Source organism: Archocentrus centrarchus, chromosome 24 (genome assembly GCF_007364275.1).
Source record: "Archocentrus centrarchus isolate MPI-CPG fArcCen1 chromosome 24, fArcCen1, whole genome shotgun sequence".
Classification (NCBI taxonomy): domain Eukaryota; kingdom Metazoa; phylum Chordata; class Actinopteri; order Cichliformes; family Cichlidae; genus Archocentrus; species Archocentrus centrarchus.
Window position 1 is genome coordinate 28,105,697 of NC_044369.1, and position 24,716 is coordinate 28,130,412.

At 42.6% G+C, this 24,716-nt stretch overlaps 2 protein-coding genes across 5 annotated transcripts in view; one reads left to right on the forward strand and one right to left on the reverse strand.

Moving 5' to 3' along the window:
* The window catches only part of LOC115773945 (kinesin-like protein KIF13B), a 48,226-nt gene extending 47,936 nt beyond the window's left edge, over positions 1-290 (reverse strand). For all 4 annotated transcript variants that reach the window (XM_030720902.1, XM_030720903.1, XM_030720904.1 and 1 more), the window contains exon 1: positions 63-290. The gene's annotated coding sequence lies outside the window, so the exon portion shown is untranslated. The remainder of the gene's footprint in view (positions 1-62) is intronic.
* Positions 221-24,325, forward strand: elp3 (elongator acetyltransferase complex subunit 3). The gene is made up of 15 exons (XM_030720905.1): positions 221-582; positions 900-999; positions 2,167-2,305; positions 2,533-2,603; positions 2,832-2,895; positions 4,396-4,464; positions 5,069-5,223; positions 8,792-8,953; positions 9,062-9,188; positions 18,256-18,449; positions 19,618-19,708; positions 22,003-22,068; positions 22,181-22,408; positions 22,619-22,700; positions 23,456-24,325. Exons 1-15 carry the CDS (start codon positions 561-563, stop codon positions 23,545-23,547), a joined length of 1,662 nt encoding a protein of 553 aa, XP_030576765.1. The 5' UTR covers positions 221-560; the 3' UTR covers positions 23,548-24,325.
* The last annotated feature ends 391 nt before the right edge of the window (positions 24,326-24,716 follow it).

The window sequence follows — 24,716 nt, forward strand, 5'->3', positions numbered from 1 at the left end:
AGGTGACCGGCACCCGGACACAGTGCCGTGGAAAGCCTTTTTAAAGTCTAAAAAACACTTACGACGGTCCAGGGTTCATTCCCACAGCTCTTCCACCTGTTGCATTTCCTGAAACTTCCCGCAGGGATCAGTCAAGACATCCCAACTCGCAGCTAAAGGGATTTGCTGTGAGATTTAAGCCGGTCCGTCAGCTGCTCCGCGCAGACACCAGTAGTCGCTCCGAGAAGGGCTCAGCGCCGCTCTGCGCCTGCGTGGTAACGCCGCTCTCAGACAGTTCAGCGAAACAGCCGTTCTCGGTACGCATTAAGCTACTAGGACTCTCTTGGCACTGCTTTACTCACGGATACGTTTAGACGTCAATAAATGACAAATTAAACATCATAAAGACGTTTTACGTTATTTTGCGACAGTCGCTATCGCCGTACGACAGGTGCCGCGTTCGGTCGCAACGTGGAGTTGTTTACAGTGTTCTCTGAGTGCTGTCAGGCTCAAAGGCACATGAAGACCTGTTTAGCAGACTCCAGCTCGTATAGAATTGGACTGAGTGCCTAACGGAAGAAATGGGAAAGCCAAAGAAAAAGAGTAAGTGTGTGACAAAGCGTTAAAACACAGGAAATGCCTTTCTAAAAGTGCTGAGGGTGGTTATAGCTTAAAGCTAATGCTAACTACAGGTCTCAAAGACGATGACAGAAGCTGTATAAACTCTGTAGAGAATGGTTTAGGGAGATTCGTTTTGAAAGAGAGCCGTTACAGTGCACGCTGAACTGTAATTCATTCAGTAAAGCTGGATGTTAAATCCTGGACTCCTGCACATCATCCAGCTGCACAGAGAGCTCGTAAATGCAGCTTCTCGTCACAGTGACAGTAATCTCACTATATTGCTTGTTGTTCTTGTTCAGGTGACCTCAGCCGGGCCGAGCTGATGATGATGACCATTGCCGATGTCATCAAGCAGCTGGTTGAAGCCCACGAGAAGGGCAAGGACATCAATCTTAACAAGTAAGTAATCTCCAGTATGCAGCAGACATACAGGCTGTGCAACAACAGTCAGTAACCAGAACAACAGTGAGCTGATCCCACTAACAGGTACCGTCTGTGTATGGGAAGTTTTGTCTCAGTTCTCTGTAGCACAGAGCTCCCCCAAACAACACTGCTGCAGGGGCACATTTCTTTAAAAACCACTGTAGTTTATTTAGAAATAGCTCAACAGATTAGCAACGACGGTCACTTTCTATAAGGACTACTGCAAAAATGCACGGGTAAGCCACTGATGCAAGAAAAAATTAGAAATTGGTATCAGCTTCATGAGTCAGTCATGTGAAGCCATAGATTACAAATGATACATGCACATTACAGTCATGTTTTTGAAGAGCTTAGTGTCCCATCTAACTTGGTGAACTGTCAGCATGATTGGACAGATGATTGATGGGTTGGTTTCAGGGCTCTGTGAAAGACTGCATAGGCCAACAGTTGAACAATTGAAACATTTTGGGGAATTTCAGCATCTAAGGTATGTAATAACTATAAAAGAATCAGTGAATTCAGGCAATTAGAGACTGCAAACAAATATCAAAATGCTGTAATCTTTAGCACTTGATTAAAATAGTTGTCATTCTGCTGGGTCACTGCATGGCTCAGAAACACTTCTGAAAACCATCACTACATCAACATATATTAGAATTAAGCGTCTACCGTGCAAGGTAGATTTTTTTTTTTTTTCTTGGATGTCATACAAGAAATGCTATTACTTTCTTTGGGCCTGAGCTCATTTAAGGGATGAGGCAAAATGGAAAAACTGACCAATCAAAATCTGAATTTGTTTTGGAAATCATGGCTGTTGTGTCCATTGGGCTAAAGAAGAAAGGACACTGATTGTTATCTGTGCAAACTTCAAAACCAAGCATCTGTGACTGGGTGAGGTGCACTGGTGCACTTGGCATGAACAAAAAATATATCAAAGGATGCCCCCCCCCCCCCCCCCCAAAAAAAAAGCGCTTAGCAGCTGAAATCCCATATCAAGCAACAATGGGAAACATTCGTTTTCTACAGCCATTGATTTCCTCATCCATCCATCCATCCTCTTCCGCTTATCCAATTCGTACTATTTTCAATTACATGTGAGATCTAAGTGATTTGCATTTTACATTTTAATGTGTTTTCAAACAGAGTGAAGACTCAGACCTCAGCTAAATATGGACTTGAAGCCCAGCCTCGATTGGTGGATATCATTGCAGCTGTTCCACCGCAGTACCGTCGAGCACTGGTGCCCAAACTAAAGGCCAAACCTATCCGCACTGCCAGTGGGGTACGTAGTGTTCATTCTCCCATCCACCTATAGTCTGGACTAACAAATGTACAGCACAACATCGATGGTGTTTTAATGCTTTCGCTCAGTTTTAGACTGATTATCAACATTGCTTTAGGAAAGATTGCACTTTAAAATGTATGAAAGTTCAGTCAAACTATAAAAGCTTTAATTCACAAAAATATGAATAGTTATATAATATTTAATACTTCTGTTTTTTATTGCAGATTGCAGTTGTGGCTGTGATGTGCAAACCACATCGATGTCCTCACATCAGCTTTACAGGCAACATCTGCGTGTACGTTTTGCTTTTTGTTGATAGAAAATCTATGAGGATAGATCTGAAATTTGTGCTTTGCAGAGATGAGCAGTGTCAGTGTTATGCAAATATATTAGTGTTCATACAGTTGTACAAAGAACGAAACCTAAAGAGAGGCAGATGTAAAAGCTTTGATGTGTTTCAGCTTTAATTGCTGACAACAGTTTGTTTGATACTTAGATATGTTGTAATTGTTTACTCTGGCAGGTACTGTCCTGGAGGACCGGATTCTGACTTTGAGTACTCCACTCAGTCTTACACTGGCTATGAGGTGAAGCACCTTTATTTCATCTAATGTGTATACCTAAACAAGGCAGCCGTTCTAGTGGTTTACAAGCACATGTTACTCTGATCAAAGTCTTTGTCATAGTGTCTCTGGAACATTTTCATGCTATGCTTTTCAAACTCAGTGTAGTTTAGTGTTAGGGGAAACTTTCTGATTCAGTTCACCTTTATTTATACAGTATAGCAGCAGCTCACAACAGCAGCCATCTCAATGCATTTTATATTGTGAGCTAAAGTCCCTACAATGTTAGAGAGAATCCCAATGATCAGACGAGCCCCTGTGAGCAAACATGTGGCCAACTGCAGGGACGGGTTAGGGGATGACAGAAAAGAGGAGCAAACAGAGACCACAGATAACAAACAGGGCAAAACACAAACTAGCTGAGAGAGAAGACAAAAGCAGGAAGTGATGGAGAAATTGTCCCAGTGCATCATGGGAAGCCTCCGCTTCCCAGCAGCCTGAGCCCACAGTAGGAAAGGGTTTGGGGTCCTCTGATCCAGCCCTAACTATAAGCTTTATCATAAAGGAACGTTTGAAGCCCAATCTTAAACGTAGAGAGGGTGTCTGTTTCTTGAACCCAAACTGAGAGCTGGTTCCACAGAAGAGGGGCCTGAAAGCTGGAGGCTCTGCCTCCCATTCTACTTTTAGGAACTCTAAAATCCACAAGTAAGCCAGCAGTCTGAGAGCGAAGTGCTCAATTAGGATAATATGGTCTTTGGGGCATGATGGGGGGCCTGGTCCTCCGGGACTTTGTATGTGAGGAGAAAGAGTTTAAAATGAAGTCTAGATTCATCAGGGAGCCAATGAAGAGAAGCTATGGGCAAAATATGGTTTGTCTTTTGTTTGTACTCTCGCAGTACCTTGATACAATTTGTGTCAAATGTATCAAGGCTTTTCAAGGAGCTTTTAGAGCAACCTGCTCAGGCCTGAATTATACTACAGTGCATCATTGTGGAGCCTACAATCTGGTCTCTGTAAGTGGCCAACACTGTTGCCAGCATTCATACCTGTGCAGGCTGCACTGACAGTGACATATAATTGCATTTGTAGGGAGGTGCGGTGTAGGGTTTCAGAAGGGTCTGTGGTTACAGCCTACCTACAGCGCAGATTTAAGACTGAAGTCTAAATCACCTAAAATAAGGAATTACTAGTTTTTCAGCATCATGAGACATGATGTTTCTGGTTTTAGCACTAATATGCAAATAAGAGAGACCAGTCCTACATATTTGTTTAATTTTCACATTGTTCTGCTCAAAAATGACTCCCAAGGTTCTCCACAGTGTTACTGGAGGCCGAGGTAATGCCATCCAGATGAATAAAGTTTTATATTGTGTGCAGAGCAATGGAAATGTAAGCTGTGTTTTTTCTGATTTTACCTCAAGAAAACTTATGTAAGGTGAAAAATGTATGTAAGGAAACATCCTTACATCGAAAACACCCTTTTGTATATTCAACATCCTTCCCGGTCCTCTGTTTTTCCAATAGCCGACTTCCATGAGAGCCATTCGAGCTCGTTATGACCCGTACCTTCAGACCAGACATCGAGTGGAGCAGGTCAGTGATTTTCTGTGGTGTACTTTTATGTTTTTTTTTTTTTTTATTTATCTCTTTTTAACCATTCTTCTATATTATTTAGGCCTTTTCCTGAAATTACAGAAATTGAAAGCAGCTTAATTGTATGGTTTGATTGACTGGCCTTTGTTTACTGGATGTGAAATGTATTTCTTTTTTTTTTTTTTTTTTAAATGTTTTTGGTCATTTTTCTTACTAAAAAATCCATTTCCAAAAATCAGCCTCTGATATTATATTTAGCGTGCTGTAATGAGTGTCATGGCTTTCGTTGACCCCAATTATGCCATTATTTAAATTTATGGGCCCATTAGTGTAATGCGGCAGAGCAAAGCCATTCATTAAAACAGTTTATATGGAAATCTGCACTCAGTTTTTTTTTTTTTTTGCCACAGTATTTATCTTTTCAGGTCAGGTTTACGTGTTGGTTTTTAAAGTTTAATTCCAGTTTATTTTTTGAGGTAGCAAAATCTATCACAATTATCATAATTTTTAATGCACTTAGCTGAACTTCCAGTTCTGTCTGGTGAAGTGACTCAGTATTTCTAAATGGTACCAGTTGTATAAAATCCTTGCATGTGATTTGCAGCTGAAGCAGCTGGGCCACAGTGTCGACAAAGTGGAGTTCATCGTGATGGGTGGGACTTTCATGGCTCTGCCTGAGGAGTACAGAGACTACTTCATCAGGAACCTCCATGACGCCCTGTCAGGACATACCTCTAACAACGTGTCTGAGGCTGTCAGGTATTTGATAAACTCAGCCGTGTCCTTCTCTGTGTCTCAGAACAGAGTACTGAAGAGGTCTTTTTACTTATTTGAAAGACTTCAGGGCAGAGCACGCCCACTGTAGGCCGTACCCAGGCCCACCGGTTTTAAGCCCCAGACCCTCATCGAGGGCCACGTACTGGCTGTGGGTTTCAGAGACTTATTTAGATTTATTACATTTACATTTGGCTGTCTGTTTCCCTTAGCCCCATTCGCACTTGTGCCCAGCAGCCCCTGGTCTCTATGATGATATCATTTTGTGCTTCGGTTCTTGGATTCTCTTTCCTGTCATCTCTCAGGGCTACAAAACAGTTGCAGTGTTTTTGCTAATATTTTTCAGATTTTACCTGCACAGTAGGAAAATATAGAAAGGTTGTGGCCACAAGAGGGGGCTACTTAACCATTTTCAGAATTTCACTGATCTCACTGAGTTCTCACAGAGACCTTTGGGTCTTTGAGAAAGGGACGGATGACTGTAATGACTGGATTTAACATCAGTTAACTGGACGTAAGCCTAAAATAAACAAACTATAAAGTTACTTAATAGATTAAATTAGTGAGAGTTTATAACGTCTGTAACCGTATATCCCTCCGTCCATCGATCCATCCATTCTCTTCCACTTATCCTGTTCAGGGTTGGGATAGGCTCAGGGGCTGGAGCCTATCCCAGCTGTCATAGGGTGAGAGGCTGGTGACCTGTGCAGGGTACACCCTGTACAGGTGTGTACAGTCTTTTAGGCCTGTCACTACTTTTTTTGTCCTTCACTTGTCCAGTTTCCTCAGATTTTTTTCAAGCACACACTGCACACCATGCTGAGATATGCCACATTTTCAGCTAGTTGCTCTTTAGGAATCAGCTCGTTGGTGCAAAAATACTATTTTATGTGGCTCAAGCTGTGTTATTGTTGGCATTTTTTTTCTAGATTTAGCTAAAGACCCTCAGAAAACCTGGAGAACTATTGCTTAAGAGCACTTTAAAAAAAAAAAACTACAACAAAGACTGGCTCATTGGATGCAAAATATGAAGATATGAGGGATGGCTTGAAATGTTTGCACAGTACTGTATATAAAGTAAAGCAGAATAAAGCTGTAGCAGTGACACTTGTGTTTAAGGACTTGTGTGAGACAGTGTTGGACATTTTCCCTTAATTACATGTTTAAATATTTATCCAACTGAAAGTCAGTGCACTGAGTGAAACCATCTCATTCTTGTACTAACTCTCCCACCCACCCATCCATTGGTTGTATTATGTGGGATGAAACTAGCGTACTGTGGTTTTGTTTTTTTTGTTTGGTTTTTGAGCGTTTCCACCATGATTGTGTTTACTTTAAACTCCGCTCCTCTTCCTGAAGGAAGCAAAGACCTTGATGACGAACTCCACAGATTAAAGTGTTGGATGAACCCATTCAGAATTCAGGGGGTAAAATAAGTGAGGCCACTCTCACTAAGTCCTCTGCACTTACTTCCATCGATTTCTCACTTACTGAGTTGGGGCAGCTTTGAATGAAATTGGACACACATCTGCTCGGTATGGATGAGTAGCAACTCCAAGATGACTTGGAGGAGATTCAAAGTAGAAATGCTGTTTTCTTTTTTTTTTTTTGGGGGGGGGGGGTGATTGAACCAAATAATGGCTTTTTTCCCACTGACTAGTTTGTCTGCAGGAGCTATTTACTTTCCTAAAGTCTGATTAGGCCCAAGAGGCTAGTTTGTGTGATTGTGTGTCTCTTCTGATATATGTCCCTGTGTGTATACGAGTGTGTTGTGAATCTTGCCTGCGCTCCTATCAGCATACTTTGTTGAGATGCTAAGATTACGGTAATTGTGGGGGCTGCGTCTGCTGCTCAGGAAGCGGGAGACACTTGGTTTGGCTGCCCTTATCTCTGTGCCTCAGTGTGTGTGTGATGTGTGTTTGTGTATCAGAAACAAAGGCATGCACATATGATGTTCACGTCTCTGCTTCTCACCATGCGCACCCTGCTCCTCATCTGATCACAGCAGCGAGATACCTAGAGATAATCGCCTGAGATAATAGACTTTTTATTGATTCATCTCACACAATCTGATCATTCTCTCTGGAGCATAAACTCTTGTAATTGGTGTAAATCAGCCAGCAGACTGTAAAAGATGGACATTTATTGGCCGCAGATACAGAATTTGAAGGAATATGAGCTGTCGTGAGGGCAGCTAATGGTCATTGGAGCAGCTGGAGTGGAGAAAATGACAGCTGGCCGGTGCGGTGAAAAGAGACGTGGTTGTTTGGTCACTTTGTGTTGTTGCTGATTTCGATCAGTCACTCAAATAAGTTTTAAAGTGGCGCTGGGGCCAGATTCAGACTAGATGGAGCTCATATTGTTTCTGTCCTGAGATTACATTTGCAGAAGACAAGAGAACATGCTGCATCACATATCACTCACATTCTCCATCTGAAGGCTTCTTGTAGTTGTTTATTGCTTTATTAATCAGCAGTATTTTCATCAGCCTGAGTCACATGGCAAAGCAGGGAGACTTCATTTGGTGAGCAGCTGCAAAGGGTTAAGTTTGGCCTGCTGTTAATAATCAACGTGTTAGGTTTTATGGTCATCCTGCATGTTTTCCCAAATATTACTGAAATGGGAAAGGGTGTAGGCCACGGCTTTTCAAACTGTGGGGGTGGGCCCCAGTGGTAGGCTGCAGAGCCACTGCAGGTGGGGTGTGGAAGACTGGGGGGGGGATATTGAATGAAACTTAGGTTGAATAAAATCGCTAGAAAAAAAAAGCTTTCTAATGATCTTGTCAAAAATGATGGATTATTAGATGATTATGAACTCAGAAACATACTGTCAGATTTGAGTCACCATGCAGCCATCTGGAAAGTGTCCGATTGGCAGCAGCTTCATTTTTCAGCGTGACGATGATCCCAAACACACTGCCAATGCAGTAAAAGCGTGCTCGAGCCGAGAGCTCAGGCCGGTCCAGCTCCCCCGGCCCCTCCCCTCTCTGTCATATCAAAGCGGTTCTCCTGCTTCTTCCCGACCTGAAGATGTACTTCATTTATCCCAAAAGTTAAAATAAGGTTTAACAAAATAGCTTAAATAAGTAGAACAGAAAATAAATACAGTATGACAAAATAAATCCCTTAATAATAAAGTGTGTGTGGGAGATAGTACCCAGTAAACAATGAACAAAGTGTTAGTAAGTTGCTCTTGACTCAAGCAAAACACTTGTTAATGTTTCATTTAGCATTTTATCTATTTTGCATTATAAGCATTTTTGTTCCTATTGTGCATTTTCTTTATTGGATTAATCAGTGTGTCTTTAATGTGAGGTTAGTGTTAACTGTCTGGATAATGAGCCGAGCAAACTCGCAGCATGTAAATTGATGTTGCTAAATGATCCCAGTAATATGTTTCCTACATATAGAAAAACATTCAGTCTCTGTGAGACTAAATAGTGAAATTAAAAAGACATTATTATTATTATATAGACATGAAATTGATCTTTTAAAAACACCTAATGAGCAGAAACGAGCTCAGCAGAAGTGAATGAAACTGTTTTCTCCTGCAGGTACTCGGAGCGCAGTAATACCAAGTGTGTGGGGATCACTATAGAGACGCGGCCCGACTATTGCCTGAAGCGACACCTCAGTGACATGCTGGGCTACGGATGCACCCGGCTGGAGATAGGGGTCCAGAGCGTTTATGAAGATGTGGCCCGCGACACCAACAGGTCAGCAGGGGAGGCTGAACGTAGATAAGAAAGTATAAGTAATGCGACGGCAGCAGGTTTGAAAGAATTTGTAACCCTCAGGTTATTTTCTGCCTGTGTTTTCTGCAGAGGCCACACAGTGCGAGCTGTGTGTGAGTCGTTCCACCTGGCAAAAGATGCAGGCTTCAAAGTGGTCGCCCACATGATGCCAGACCTGCCGAACGTGGGCATGGAGAGGGATGTGGAGCAGTTCATCGTAAGCGTGCTATCTTTGCTTTTTTATTTTTTTAGTTTTAAATACAATTATACCATTAGATTGGACTAAAAGTGAGAACACATGTTAGGAATGAGGGAGATTTGCTAAAATAGCAGGTTCTGGTAATAATTTGTTAATAATGGGGAATCGCTTCCAAATAAAGGTTATATTGTTGATTTGACTTTGGGAATAAAGAAGGTGATGATAATCCTTTAAAGAGGTTAGCTGGGTTGTAAAGAGTGTCAATCACTGTATTCTGCTCAAGGTTAGCATCCAGCAGTGGATTTGTTTCAGCATATACAGGAAATGCTGTAAATAACAGAAGTCAGTCCCTGTGCAGTATCACCGCCCAATGATTTCACAGTCCTGTCACCGTACTCTGATGGCATTACTTCTAAGGCCTCAGTCACACGAGCCTAGAGACCAGTCGGCAGCCTCCCTGGAAACCTCTATGCTATGGAAAAATGTGTATTCCCTGAGCGACTGGTGAGTGGTTGCTGGAGCGTGCTAGCTTTGCTGGGTGAGATTGGTCGCAAAGAATGTGCTGCAACAAAAATGGCCCTGCGACTGCTTTGGATGCTAGCAGATTGCCACGGTTTGTATGGAAGATGCTGACTTATCTGCAAACACTCACTAACTAAACGCCAAGCGGTGGTAAAACTTGAAAAGGGAAGACCGTTCGCCTTCAAAGTAAAAGCTTTGCCTTACTGCTGAAAGCTCAGAAAGCGAATTTCTGGTTTGTGTCGCACTCTTCAGTTTCACAGCTGCTTAACAAGTTGTTAACGAGCGTTTGCAGACAAGTCAGCGTATTCTGTGCAATCTACAGGCTACCGTGGCAATCTGCTAGTGACCAGTAATCACAAGGGCGTTTCGGGTGCAGCACAGTATGCCCCCTTTATGACCAACTTCACCAAGTGAAATCAAGTAACCTCCAGCAACCGCTTGCAGGCTGGTCAGGGAAGACACACTTTTCCCTGGTGGTTACCAGGCAGTCACCAACCAGTCTTTACTCCTGTGTGTCTGGAGCCGTGGGTGAGCAGTGGGGTATTTTGCTCTTATGTAGAATTAAAAACTAAAAGTTTAAATTTACATGAAAATTCAAGTCTCACAGTAAGAAGTCAGTGTAGCTCTCATTACTCACATTTAGAGCTTTAATTCTTGTTATGTTATCAGTGTTGGTCTGGATATTCTTATGGCTATTATTCATAAGGAAAGTTTTAAATGGACAGAACTGCATCAACGAATTCTTGAGAAACCAAACGAGTAAAAACTTCAGACTAAAAATAGTTCATCTTTACACTGTGCCGATCATTAGGTTCGTTGTTTGTGGCATTAGTAGTCATACCTTCTCTCTTCTGCTTGGCATCAAAGTGCGTCATCGCAACTCATCTCACAGTGGTATAAGTATCAAACTACATGTAGCATCTCAGAATAGAACTGGAGATGTGGTGACAGTCGCTCACAGTCCCAGCTGTGATGTGACTCAATCGAAAATCCTGTCAGATGTCACTCAACAGCAGGCTCACTTTACTGCTCTGATTGGAAACATGGCTGAAATCCGAATGTGCAGAATCAGACGGCGCTCCATCGCAGCGCGTCTGACGGTAGGATGTAAACGATGAGTCGGTTTGAAGCTGTGTGCCCTTTGAGCTCATTTGTCTTGTTTTGAAATCAGGTGATTAAAACACAATGAAGGAAAAGAGCTGAGATTACTGATTGGTGCAGGTGAAATGCTACTCACTGTGTGATACTGATTTCCATCTCTTTTACCTGATAGTGAAACAGTTTCGGCCTTTTTTTTTTTTTTTTTTTTTTTTTTAACTGCTGTGTGATACCTGAGCTGGCAGGGGTTTGAAGGAAAATCTTGTACGGGGGGGGGTGTTTGAAATCTCCTCTGTGATAAGCTACAATTTTACTAAGATGCAACTGAAGGACATGAAATTGTGCAAACAGTTTAGTTCTGCTTTTTTTTTTTTTTTTTTTGCAAAAATTTCCATAATGAATTAATATCTCTGTGTTTTAGCAGAGGAAATCCTGATGATTTGAATGGATAAATCAGTGGAGTCTGCATGTTCTCCCCGTGTCTGCGTGGGTTGTCTCTGGGTACTCTGGTTTCCTCCCACAGTCCAAAGACATGCAATTAGTGGGGTTAGGTTGGTTGGTGATTCTAAATTGCCCATAGTGTGAATGTGAGTGTGAATGTGTGTCTAGCTCTGTGTTAGCCCTGCAACAGACTGGCAACCTGTACAGGGTGTACCCTGCCTCTCCCTCTATGACAGCTGGGATAGGCTCCAGCCCCCCCCCCCCCGCGACCCTGAACAGGATAAGCGGAAGAGGATGGATGGATGGATGGATGGATGGATGGATGTTACTGGGACAGCCACTCCTGAGAAGATTGTGGCATTGTGTTAACACACATCTGAATGCTTCAGACCTGCAGACTGCTAGAATTTCTGCTAAATTTTTATTTTTATTTTTTTTTAGGTGCTCACACTTCCTGATTATCAGTTAATCAAGTGCATTTGATTGGCAGCACCTGGTTGCTGCTTACCCACTTAATCCCTATGGAATAAGTAAGGGTGCACTCTTTCACAGAGGTTTGTAGAGTTCTGTGAAAACTTTCCTTTTCTCATGACTTTATCACTCAGGCTATGTGGTGGAGCAGATAAAGGGTTGTGGTGATGGTCATCCTTTTGGCGGGTTCCTTCATTTCTGCAGAGTGCTTTTAATGCTTTAACCGTTGGGTCTCATCACCTCTCTGATCACAGCTTTTCTCACAGCTCAGTTACTCAGTTTAACGAAGAACTCTGTGAAGATTTTGGCGGTTCAAACTTCTTCCATTTTTCAGTCAGTGAAGATACCGTGCTCCTGGGAACTCAAAGCTGTAGCAGATTATTTATACTCTACCCTGATGTATGCTTGACTTCTGTTTTATGGTGAAGAGCTACAGAGAGGCCATTGGACTCACTTCCATGCAGTGGGGACTTGGTACAAACGGGTGTCTCCTCTTTCTAATCTATGGCCTGTGAGGCTCACAGCCATATCTCGGTTGACAGCCCCCCACCCCATGAAAGCATTTTGGCCACCTCCGATCTTCCGAGCATCGGCAGTCCTGTGGGACTTTACTTTTTCTTCAAAGCAAGCAACTGAAGTTGTGAAAAGCTTCCCAAGGATTTGTTTGTGTGTTTACTGACCCACTCATGCCTGTGAATGTGTGTCTCATTGTAATATGGAGGGCAGCAGCAGGTCAGCACTGTGAGAGGAAGCAGATTAAAAGTGTATTTGCTCCTCTCCTCTCCTCTCCTCGACACTTGTCCTCTCCTCTCCTCAATTTCTTTCTTTGCCTCTGCTGTCTTTGTTTCTCCCAGACGATCTAGAGTATTTTCTCCCTCCTGTCTCCTTGCTTGCCTCTTTTCTCCCCATACTTTCTTCTTTTTCCCATTATCTCTCACTTTATCTCTTTCTTGTCTCTCCTCTCAAGTTGTAACTTTTCTCTTGATGCTTTTCTCTTCTCTCCTGTCATCCATCTCCTCGCTCTCGTCTCCTCGACCAATCACACGTCCCCATCTACACCGCCTCTTTCATCGCACTGACACTTAGATTATACAACTTGTGTGTGACTCCCCTTTGCTCCTCCTCATCATATCTAATCTTCCATGACACACATCTTGCTAGTGAGTGGAAAAAAAAAAATGAATTTTCACTCCAGGATCCAAACTAAGCGTTTCAGGATCCTCTTCCTGGTATCCATAAAAATCAAAGCTACAACTCTTACGCACGGAGCATCCAGAAATAGCCGGTTTGAAGGGTGGGAAGAGGAAATTATCAGAAAAAGTGGGGTGAAATGGAGACGAGATGAGTGCGTAGATTCTCATTAAGATATTTTGGGATACATTTCTATTATCAAATTAGGGTACACTTTAGTTTACTTAATACCTTCTGTAAAAGTAAACTGTAGAGTATGTTCATTCTATTAGAAAGTCCTTATTTTACATCTGGTACATAAAGACACAAACAGTTCTTCACCACATTTTGACCCAGTAATTCACAAAAGGAATAGAAGAATATTTAAAAAAACATGCAAGAAAGTTTTCAACAGATCTTTGCCATCCTTGCACATGCCACATTCTACATCAAAGGGTCATTAGGTGTCCAAAAACACTTTTACTACCTTAAACTTTGGAGTTGCAACAAGTAGTCGCTCAGTCAATTGGCAACAAAGCACAATTTTTGTATGTGTTGAAAACAGGAAACAGGAAAGGTACAAAAATGTTGCTTCCAACTTCTCTAAAGTGAGCGATGTTGGACTTTGTAGCAAGGCCATAAATGACCAGGCCTTTTCGCATTTTATCAGCAGGGATGACTAATAGCAGTTTATTTTAGTTTGTCAAAATGTTATTTTAAGATATCCATAGAACAGTTTTGACTTCTTATAATGTAGATTTTCACATGTAGATCACATCAGAAATTATATTACAACTAGTCAAAGCAGATTTACAAATATCTTTAATATATAAATATATTGCACGCTGGAATCAAAACATGCTGGAAAAAGAGTTTGATTATTGGAAATGCCATTTCCAGTTTCAGATATCAACAATAGCTATGTTGATGTGATTAGCATATTCATTTTGGTCATGTGGCTGATTTTAGGGATCAGCAGTTACATTTCTGGTAAAAATGACTCTATGCAGTACTGTTAAAAAAAAAAAAAAAAATTAAGAAACCCCATGATTCAGTAGAACCACATTTAGCAGCAGTGCTTTAAAGTATTGTTTTCTGTATGACTTTCAGTTTCTCATACACTGTATCGCCAAAATTATTCACTCACCATCCAAATCATTGAACTCAGGTGTTCCAGTCACTTCCATGGCCACGGGTGTATAAACCAAGCACCTCGGCATGCAGACTGCTTCTACAAACATTTGTGAAAGAATGGGTCACTCTCAGGAGCTCAGAGAATTCCAGAGTGGTGCCGTGATGGGACGCCACCTGTGCAACAAGTCCTGTCGTGAAATTTCCTCACTACTAAATATTCCAGAAGTGGTAGGCCACGAAAAATCACAGAGTGGGGTCAGTGGATGCTGAAGCACATGGTGCACAGAGGTCACCAACTTTCTGCAGAGTTAGTCACTACAGACCTCCAAACTTCACGTGGACTTAAGATTAGCTTAGTGCATAGAGAGCTTCGTGGAATAGGTTTCCATGGCCGAGCAGGATTATGGTGTGAGGTTGTTTTTCAGGAGTTCGGCTCGGCCCCTTAGTTCCAGTGAAAGGAACTCTTAATGCTTCAGCATACCAAGACATTTTGGACAATTTCATGCTCCCAACTTTGTCGGAACAGTTTGGGGATGGCCCCTTCCTGTTCCAACATGACTGCACACCAGTGCACAAAACAGGTCCATAAAGACATGGATGAGCCAGTTTGGTGTGGAAGAACTTGACTTGCCTGCACAGAGTCCTGACCTCAACCTGAGAACACCTTTGGGATGAATTAGAGTGGAGACTGTGAGCCAGACCTTCTCATCCAACATCAGTGTCTGACCTCACAAATGTGCTTCTGGAAGAATGGTCAAAAATTCCCATAAACACTCCTAAACCTTGTGGAAAGCCTTCCCAGAAGAGTTGAAGCAGTTATAGCCTCAAAGAGTGGGCCAACATCATATTAAACTTTATGGATTAAGTTCATATGCATGTGAAGGCAGACGAGTGACTACTTTTGGCAGTATAGTGTATCATTGAGGAATTATGGCCCAGTCTTTTTTTACAGCACTACATGACCAAGTTTGGGCAAAGCATTAGCTGTTGGACAGGGGGCCTCACATTTGATTTGAATACTTTGGTATACAGAGGAGTTCATGGTCGGCTCAGTGACTGCAAGGTGCCCAGGTCCTGTAGCTGCAAAACAACCCCAAGTCCTCTCTCCTCCACCACCATGCTTGACAGTTGGTATGAGGTTTGTGCTGGTCTGCTGTGTTTGGTTTTCACCGAATGTGGTGCTGTGCATTATTGTCACACAACTCCACACTGACGTCATCTGTCCAGTGGACATTTTTCCAGAAAACCTAAACCGTGCTGCCATTTTTAATTTTTTAGAGAGGAGAGGCTTTTTCTTGGCAGCCCCCCATACTTGTTCACTCTTTTTCTAATTGTACTGTCATGAACTTTAACATTTAGCATGTTAACTGAGGCCTGTAGAGTCTGAGATGTACAGTGGCTTGCAAAAGTATTCATACGCCTTGAACTTTCCCATATTTTGTCACATTACAACCACAGAGAAAAATATATTTCACTGGAATTTAATGTGAAAGACCAACACAAAGTGGTATACAATTGTGAAGTGGAAAGAAAATTATACATGATTCAAAAAATTTTTTACAAATACAAAACTGAAGAGTTCAATTTTGGTCTCATCTGACCAAATCACCTTGTTCCACATGTTTGCTGTGTCCCCAACATGGCTTCTGGTAAACTGCAAACAGGACTTTTTATGGTTTTCTTTTAACAATGGCTTTTTTCTTGCCACTCTTCTATAAAGACCACATTTGTGCAGTGCACTCGACTAATAGTTGTCCTGTGGACAGATTCCCCCACCTGAGCTGTGGATCTCTGCATTTGATCCAGAGTCACCATGGGCCGCTTGGCTGCATCTCTGAGCAGTGCTCTCCTTGTTCGGCCTGTAAGTTTAGGTGGACGGCCTTGTCTTGGTAGGGTTACAGTTGTGCCGTACTCTTTCCATTTCCTGATAATGGATTGAACAGTGCTCCGTGAGATGTTCAAAGCTTGGGAAATCTTTTTATAGCCTAAGCCTGCTTTAAACTTCTCCGCAACCTTATTCCTGACCTGTCTGCTGTGTTCTTTGGACTTCATGATGCTGTTTACTCCCCAATATTCTCTTAATCAACCTCTGAGGCCGTCACGGAGCAGCTGTATTTGTACTGAGATTAGATTACACACAGGTGGACTCTTTTTAGTCATTAGCAGTCATCAGGCAACTTCTGAATGCAATTGTTGCACTCAGAGAAAAGGGGGCTGAATACTTTTGCACAGCGCATTTTTCAGTTTTTTATTTGTAAAAAATGTTTTGCAATTACAGATTAGTCAGTGAACATTTCCAATAGTGAGAAATTAATTCTTGATATCAATAATAAGCATTTTCAGTAGTGAGAACCGAGATTATGTTAGCTGGGTTTATCAGCTGGGAATTATAACATCCAAATTAAATTAACAGTTAAAAATTGACTACTTGTAATGAAGTTACAGTATTTGATTTCAAGAATTAACATTTTGAAAAGTGAGAAATCAACTATGAGTATTTTTTTGTTAGTCTTTCTACGTACTACTTGTTACAGTTGTTGTTATGCTGTGAATAAATATTCAGGGTTTTTTGTGACTGCTGCCTCCTTTTTTGGTTTGTTTATCACTGTCATCACAACTGCTGTATGTAACATTTTTAGATATACTTTATTAGGCAGCTAATTTCAGTAAAAACTGAACAGTCCTATTTTACACAGTTTAACTGGGACCAGGCTGCACACGGCCACAATTTGTAATTGTCTGTCGAGCCCAGTGGAGTATTTCTCAGCTAAAAAGCCAGATTTTTCCCTCAGTTGAATCCTAATGGTGATTTTCTATCTGTTAGATTTTTACTAAATTGCTTTTTTAAACTCGAGGATGTTTCATTAAATGGAATCCGACGCTGTCTTGAAAAGTTTAAAGCTCCTGTCTGTGGGTGTGGAAACACAAGTCCCAGTGCTTCTCTTACTCATGGGCACCAAAGCAGCTCACAGGCTGCACCGTGTTTTTGCCAATAATCTTATTTAAAGACAAAGACATATGACAAGGCTGCAAAGATGATGGGTTAATATTTGTTTTCTTAATGAGACCAGAATGTATGTGTTGTTAATTTTAGCCATATTTAGCCCAAGACTTCCCCATGACCCTTAAGCAGATTAAGCAGAATAGAATGGAAATGAAATATGAATGAAATTTCCAGCTCGTGTGATGCAAATGGGGAGTAAATGCTGCACACATGATGCAAAGAGCTGCCAGTATTTCAGTGTCGGGGTGTTAAATGTGAAATCCTGCTAATAATAGTTTGATTGAGGGCCTCCGTTTGCATTAATCTCAACCAATCAGACATGCTTTCTATGCAGTGTGTGGCTTGTATCTGTAACGATCCCACTGAGGACCTACTGTCTGCCTGCATCCCAGACCTGTTTAAATCTGCAGAGGGCAGCAACAGGAGAACTTTGCATCCTCCTCGTGCACATCACGCTTGTTCTGATAATGAAATTCGATTACAACTTCCTCCCAGCCTGAGATCCTCCCTCACTTATCTCCAGTGTACAGATGCTGCTACTCTCAGGGGAGGCATCCTTAACAAGGTTCCTCTCCACCAACCAACAGAAGCTGTGATGCGCAATCCAAAGTCCCCACAATAGTCTCAAGTCTCCTTCTTTTGGTATCGAAGCATTGTTATTTGTCAGATTGGCTCCCCCTCCTTTCTCCCCTCTCTCCCTTTAGCTGCACTGCAGGGCCGTGTGGGACATGTCCTCGTGCGATTATGAGCTGTGACGAGAGAGGGAGAGATTATGAGATACCGATAATGCGGCCTATTTTGAAGAATGCGCCTCCATTCCAGATTTTCACGGTCCTGATCATGATAGCGAGCGCAGAGGGGAGGAGAATGACTGGAAATCACACTGATTCCCCTCACTGCACAGAGCCAGACAGCAACATTTCTTTCCTTCAATTGAATATCCGAGCACTGTGGTGGTGTCCTCAGCTTTGTAAAAGCTCAATGGATGCGTGCTTGTAGCTGGACTCATTGCCTCTGAATATAGGCCCATTTTTATCGAATGCTACTTTTCTTTGCTCCATGTGGAAACGTAATATGAATAAAGTCAGGTCCACTTTTATTTGCTTTCTTTTCACTCTATTCCCCTCTCCTCAGCGTAAAGAAGCTATGTCTCAGTAGTTAAAACAGATTATGAGCTGTAATGGCAGCTGCGGCTTTGTGAATTGTTCTGTTATTAAAAGTGCAACATGGATCTGTTTGTTCCAGGAGTTTTTTGAGAATCCAGCTTTCAGGCCAGATGGGCTGAAACTGTACCCGACCCTGGTGATCCGAGGCACGGGTCTGTATGAGCTGTGGAAGACTGGCCGGTACAAGAGCTACACACCGAGCGCTCTGGTGGACCTCGTGGCTCGGATTCTGGCGCTGGTGCCGCCCTGGACACGAGTGTACCGAGTGCAGAGGTGAGCAGATAAACTTGGCTGGTTATGTGCTTGTACATGGGCTGTGTGAATGACTCTCACCGCATAGCTACAGTATGGCAAGGCAGTGCTTCAGAGTAGCATTTGCAGAAGAAGAAGAAGAAGCTGAAACTGTTTGTTTTTCAAGGTGACTGCACCAAGGCCCAGTATGAGACAAATAAGAATAATTTTTGAGCTGTGGATTATGCAAAGCTACTCTAATGGAGTCCAAGGATAAAAAATGTGGAGATGGAGCTGAGCGTAACAATTCCTACAGAAGAGGATTAGGGCCACTGGAAAAAAATGGCTCATGATTTTTTTTCCTGAGTTGTGAAAAAACTGAGAATTTTGAGATAAAAGTCAAAATTGTGGTGAAACAAAAATGCCATGACCCCCAATATTTTTATCATTGGCCCTGAGGTATTTCCACTGTAAGGACTGAAACAGAAAAGCTTTAAAAGTCTTGGTTAATTTGGATGATGAAGGTTAACAGCTGACAGAAGTCCAGGTAAGAAGGGAGATGGGGGGTGCTGGGGGATGATTTAAACAGGTGACCTCTGTCCAGGTGACTGGAGCTCAGGTCCTGTGTGAAACTCCCCAGCATGTCGTTGCATTGGCAGTCTGTAGGTGCTGCCCAGATATAGGCCACTCTTGTTCATGTCTGTGCTGCCGTTGGCCTTTGGGAGGACTGCATTCATTAACCATAATTTCTTCTTCTGCATAGCCGAATATGCAGGACCATGAATCTGATTATTAAGTGTTTGTTTATTGGTTTGACTTCAGGCAAATGAAACACTTGGTGAGGTTTGGAAAAATAGCAAAATACTTTAGCCACTTTTTCACCATTTTCTTGGTCAGCACAGTGATGCATAAGAGCAGACTGTATGTAAAAGATGGACATAGCCAAAAAGTAAAGCCAGCATGAAAATGGCTTAAATAAGCCTGTGAGGGAAAAAAGAATCAATTTCAAATGTAGGTGGCAGATTTTTGACATTAATAAATGATTCAGTTTGATCTGTTTGTCTTAAGATATCATTTGAATGGTTTTTCCATTAGAGTTGTTGGTGATATGGTACATAGCACCTTTCTAAAAGCCAATTTTATGCATTTCTTTCTGATGCGTGTGTTTAAAGCCATTCTTCAATCATGTCATGTATCATCCACCCATCAGGGACATTCCCATGCCGCTGGTGAGCTCTGGAGTGGAGCACGGCAACCTGAGAGAGCTGGCACTGGCCAGGATGAAGGACATGGGCACTGAGGTGAGACTCAAAGGCCTTTCACATAGCCTTAAATACTCTGTCAGCTTATTTTAAGTAGGAAAGCCAATGGTGTTTCCCACCATTGGCTTACAAAAATGGGGAGAACAGTTAAACTCAAGTGGCAAAAAACTGCCAACAGACCGACGCTGAGTGTTAGAATAATCTTCCCGTAAAGCCACGATGGGGTAGGATGACCGATTAAAACACCTCTCAGGTGGAGGTGAGGACTGTTGGAGCACAGAATTGAGTACCCTCCCTCTCAGCCTGCCTCCTCCAACATTTATTGAATTTATGCCGGGAAAGTAGAAAGTAGATTAGAACTTGGGTACAAGTCCAGCCAAGCTGAAAACAGCAGGCTGGATTGCACACTACAGTCCCCATACCAGCTTCCACTAAACACACACACACACACACACACACCTTTATCAGAAAAAAAAAAACCTTCAAGAAAGCAAGAAATAATTGTATTTATTGACAGTTGAGGTGAATCAGCTACTACTATAGAAATATTAGTGGCAAATCTTGTTTCTCTCCTTAAAAAGTACATTCACTCTGTACTATAACATCATTCGTTAGCAAAGCCTCCTCCTATGGGTTGAGCTTCACACAGACTGCAGGAAACCACCTCCAAATCACGCTGCATTTGATGTCACATGTAGCTCTGCGTTGTTATGCCAGTGTGATGCCAAATTATTCAAAGTTTGACCTACTTTTCTTCTTGACTTTTTCCTTAAAAACTGCTTGAGCTGGTTTGCACATTTATGCAGCTATAACTCCATGTGTTGATAAACAGGCGGGGGCAGAAACCTGTTTTCTTTATGTTCAAATGCATATTAAAAAAGGTTGTGCTTTTTCCTGCTTACAGTAAATATTTTTTCCCCTTATTTTAAACATAGCCAATGCTTTAAAGGATGAAGTCTGAGTATGTACAGGTAATCGCTGTGAGTGAGAGGCTGAGGCTTTAGACTCCTCAAAACACTCGAGGGCAGAACATTCAGAATGAAGTTGGCCTTCAGGCGAGGAGGTGGAGCTAAAATGGTTTGTGTCACGCAGAGGATGAACTGAGGGGCTGCATTAAAGCACACTGCATGATGAACAAGAATTATTTTGAGCTGTGAAGCAAAGTGACTTTAGAGTGGGGTACTTTTGGCCCTTCCCTCATCCCCAAGGGGTAACCACAGCAGATGGAGCTGCATGTGTGATTAGGCACTGGTTTTAGGCAGGATGCCCCTCCTGACGCAACCCTCGCATTTATCCGTGCTTGGGACCGGCGCTAGGAGAACACTAGCTTGTGACTCCCTGAGGCTGGACTTGTGTTTCCTCCTGGTCTTGAGCCAGGGAGCCTCTGTGTATAGGAGAATGTAATAACCTCTACACAGAGCCGCTATTACCTCAAGCTCCTCTCGAATACCAAAATAAAACTTTGGGGCTGGAAATGAGCAGAATAGGCCCCTTTTAAGAAATGGCTGGTCATCCTTGAAACAGAAAGCCTTTAAAGTTATAATCCTTAAGATTTCAGGCCTGGTTAATTTGGAGAGACGGCGGTTACTGTGGTAACAGCAAGTGCCCTTTATCTCTGCTTAAGCAGCTGCTGACAGCAGAGGAGGAAATGGTGTGTTCAGTGCAGCCACAGAGGCTTCCAGTTTGATTTTAAGGATCGCAGCTGAGATCTGAGTTCGTGTTGCACACACTGAGAGAGATTTTCACATAACAGGACGCACTTTGGCTAACTGGTTGATTAGTAATTAGTATTTACACAGATAAACCATCGACCCACCCCCCACCCCCCACCCCCACCCCCCCCCCCACACACACACACACAAAACTCAGATAGTCATTTAGGACTATATAACACAATATCACCCACAGCAACAGCTTTTACATCTTACTGACAGATTACTTTGATTAAAATTCTCATCTTTTTTTATAACTTGTCATAATGTGGAACATTGTGTCCTGGTGCTTCAGTTGAGGCATTTCTTACATTAGAACATCAAAAAGCACCATAAAAGTCTGTCGTTCTGTGTAGGCACAGGTAACACAACAACTCACAGTCAGACACACTGTGTTAGTTACGCACATCATATCTATGATATTATACCCATGCATTGTTGTTCTTACATGGTGTAAAGAGAGCTGACTGCTGCTGAGATCTTCAGATGAATTTAATATCAGTGATTCTGTTGCACCAAACGGATGGATTTGACTTTCTATACTGGTGTGTGTGTGTGTGTGTGTGTGTGTGTGTGTGTGTGTGTGTGTGTGTGTGTGTGTGTGTGTGCGTGTGTGTGCAGTGTCGTGATGTCAGAACCCGAGAAGTGGGCATCCAGGAGATCCACCACAAAGTCAGGCCTTACCAGGTATCCTGTGCACCCACTCTCTCACAGTCTGAGATCAACGGTGGCTAGATTGGGATTTTCTAATGTTCCTCCTTCTAAAACATGAATGGCTAACACAGATGTCCTTGTACAGGTGGAGTTGATAAGAAGAGACTATGTGGCCAATGGTGGCTGGGAGACCTTTCTGTCCTATGAGGATCCGGAGCAGGACATCCTTATTGGCCTGTTGCGGCTGCGCCGCTGCTCTCCGCAGTCCTTCCGTCCAGAGCTCAAAGGAGGCGTGTCCATTGTCCGTGAGCTGCATGTCTACGGCAGCGTGGTCCCCGTCAGCAGCCGAGACCCGAGCAAGTTCCAGCATCAGGTGGCTCCATTTTCACACACATGCACGCTGCATTTAAAGCACACACCCCACACTTCAATTTTTACCAGCTGTGAATGTGATTGTTTTTGCTCCAAGACTGTCAGAGATCACAGCTGCAGTTTTTCTCCACACCAGCTTGAGCTCAGAAGCTCCAAATGTTTTCAAAAGTCACTGATTATATTTCTGTAATCTGTTCTCCGACCTGCGCAGGGTTTCGGTATGATGCTGATGGAGGAGGCTGAAAGAATTGCCAGGGATGAGCACGGCTCTAGCAAACTGGCTGTTATCTCAGGTGAGTGAGGTGCCTTTTATTACCTCCTCACACATCCAAATACGAACATTCAGTATAGGCCACATAAAGGCTGAGTAAATAAAACTGCATCCATCCATCCATTCATTCATTCTCTTCCACTTATCCTGTTCAGGGTCGCGGGGGGGCTGGATCAAATGTAAAACTTTCTGACCAAAGCTTATAGTTACTGTTGGCAGCAGCAAAGCCAAAGAACACTGTTGTTGTTTTATGAAAGAAGACAATCTTTAGTAATTATAACCATGCAGACCACAGTGACAAAAATCCCAGTCTTAACCTCAAGACTTTGCATTTCCTGTAACCTTTCAGCTGAAAGTTGAATGCTTTTAATTGGAAGCAGCAACATGTGATGGATGGCAATATAATTGTATCGTTTTGATATAAACATTGAATTAGATCTCCTTTGCAGACAGAATAATTTACTGCTTTTTTAAATTCTGAATATATAGTGTCTCCATTATGCAGTTGTTTACACATTGGCCTAACAACCGAAAGATCCTCAGTTTGTTCCCGGGAGGAGACACGAATCCTTTCCGGGGCTCCATCGGGAAGAGCAGCCGCTCTAAAAATCTGCCAAATCAAACGTGGAGCTACCTGCTGTGGCGACCCCTTGTGAATAACACACAAAGCAGAAATGTCACTGCATGTGTCGGACTCAGAGATCATCAGGAAGCAGTGATGTACATGTTTAGTCCTCTTACATGAGAACGTTGTCTTCTGTCTGCTTCATCCTGCAGGTGTAGGAACAAGGAACTACTACAGGAAGATGGGTTACGAGCTGGAGGGACCATATATGATGAAGGACCTGCATGGGCCAGGGATGGACTGAAAATTATTTTACTTATCAAAGCACCGCTCTGGGACATGAATATTAATGTATTGGTGTTTCGCAGGATCAGAGGGGATGCTGGTTGCTTTCTTCTCACTGCCCGTGCATCTGCTTTTATCTGGAGCACACGGAGCATTTCTTCTGTTTTATAAAGATAAGAAAACGTGCGAGAGGATATAAGGAATTAAGGAAAGTTATCTAGAGTGAAGCCAGCCTTGTCCGTGAGCTATGGCTTTGAGTTCAAATTATCATTCTCCAAAGGTGCAGTCTCATCAGAGACGTGCAAATATGGACACTTTTATTTAAAGTTGCACATTTCAGAGTCTCCACTGATTCAATTTGACGTGAAACAAGAACAAACCTGCCGAGACATCTTTAATTCCACTCCAATGCTCCGTGCGTGCGGTGAAGAAAAATCGGGATATCTAGGTTTCCATGAAATGACTGCTTGTGTTTGCCTGGGACGCAACGAGATGCCCGCTTAGCATCATGGTTCGAGTTAATCATGTTTGTGTTGCAATTAAATAGAAAACCCCATTACGAGTCAAGCGTTCATTAACGGTTGGCAGTGGATGAATGAACAGTGGAAAGTGTCCTCACTGGGCAGCCTGTTGTGTAATTGCCCAATTTTGATTTGTAGGGCAGGAAATTGAATATTAGTGTTACATAAATTGCTTTGTTTAAAGCTCCTCAGTTAATCCTGTTCCTCGTGTTTCTGTCATACATTCTCGGGCTTCATGTGTTCTGGTAAAATCCACAGAATAAAGTATATTTCAGTAACTCTTTGTGCCCTGCGTTGTGAGCAGCGAGACACTTCAGGAGTTTAACCTAAATGACAGAATGGCAGAAAGCTTCCAGATAAAGGTCACGTCCTATGAGAGGCTCCGATAATGTAATCCTCACTGTCACGGGTGCCAAGTGCGTGGCAGACCCACGCTGAGAGCTCATTTAACAAATCCTTTCTAGTTAAATCTCTACCTGCCTGCTGAACATTGACTGATGCTGTGTTAAACCACAGTTACTGGAGAGGGTTTGTCATCAGAAAAATAGCACTAAAGCCCAAAAGGCGGCTCGAGCGGAGACCTCTGCCTCGTAGGGAATCTGACTGCACGGGCGATTGAAGCTGAATGGCCATGCGTAATTTCCTGGATGCGGCCCCTGTGTCGTGA

What these genes read in the sequence shown, in the direction of transcription:
- elp3 (XM_030720905.1), top strand. Translation starts at nt 561, where the DNA reads ATGGGAAAGCCAAAGAAAAAGA. An exon ending in CCAGACATCGAGTGGAGCAG is followed by an intron (nt 4,465 to 5,068) that starts GTCAGTGATTTT and finishes TGTGATTTGCAG; the next exon opens with CTGAAGCAGCTGGGCCACAG. An exon ending in GTGGCCCGCGACACCAACAG is followed by an intron (nt 8,954 to 9,061) that starts GTCAGCAGGGGA and finishes TGTTTTCTGCAG; the next exon opens with AGGCCACACAGTGCGAGCTG.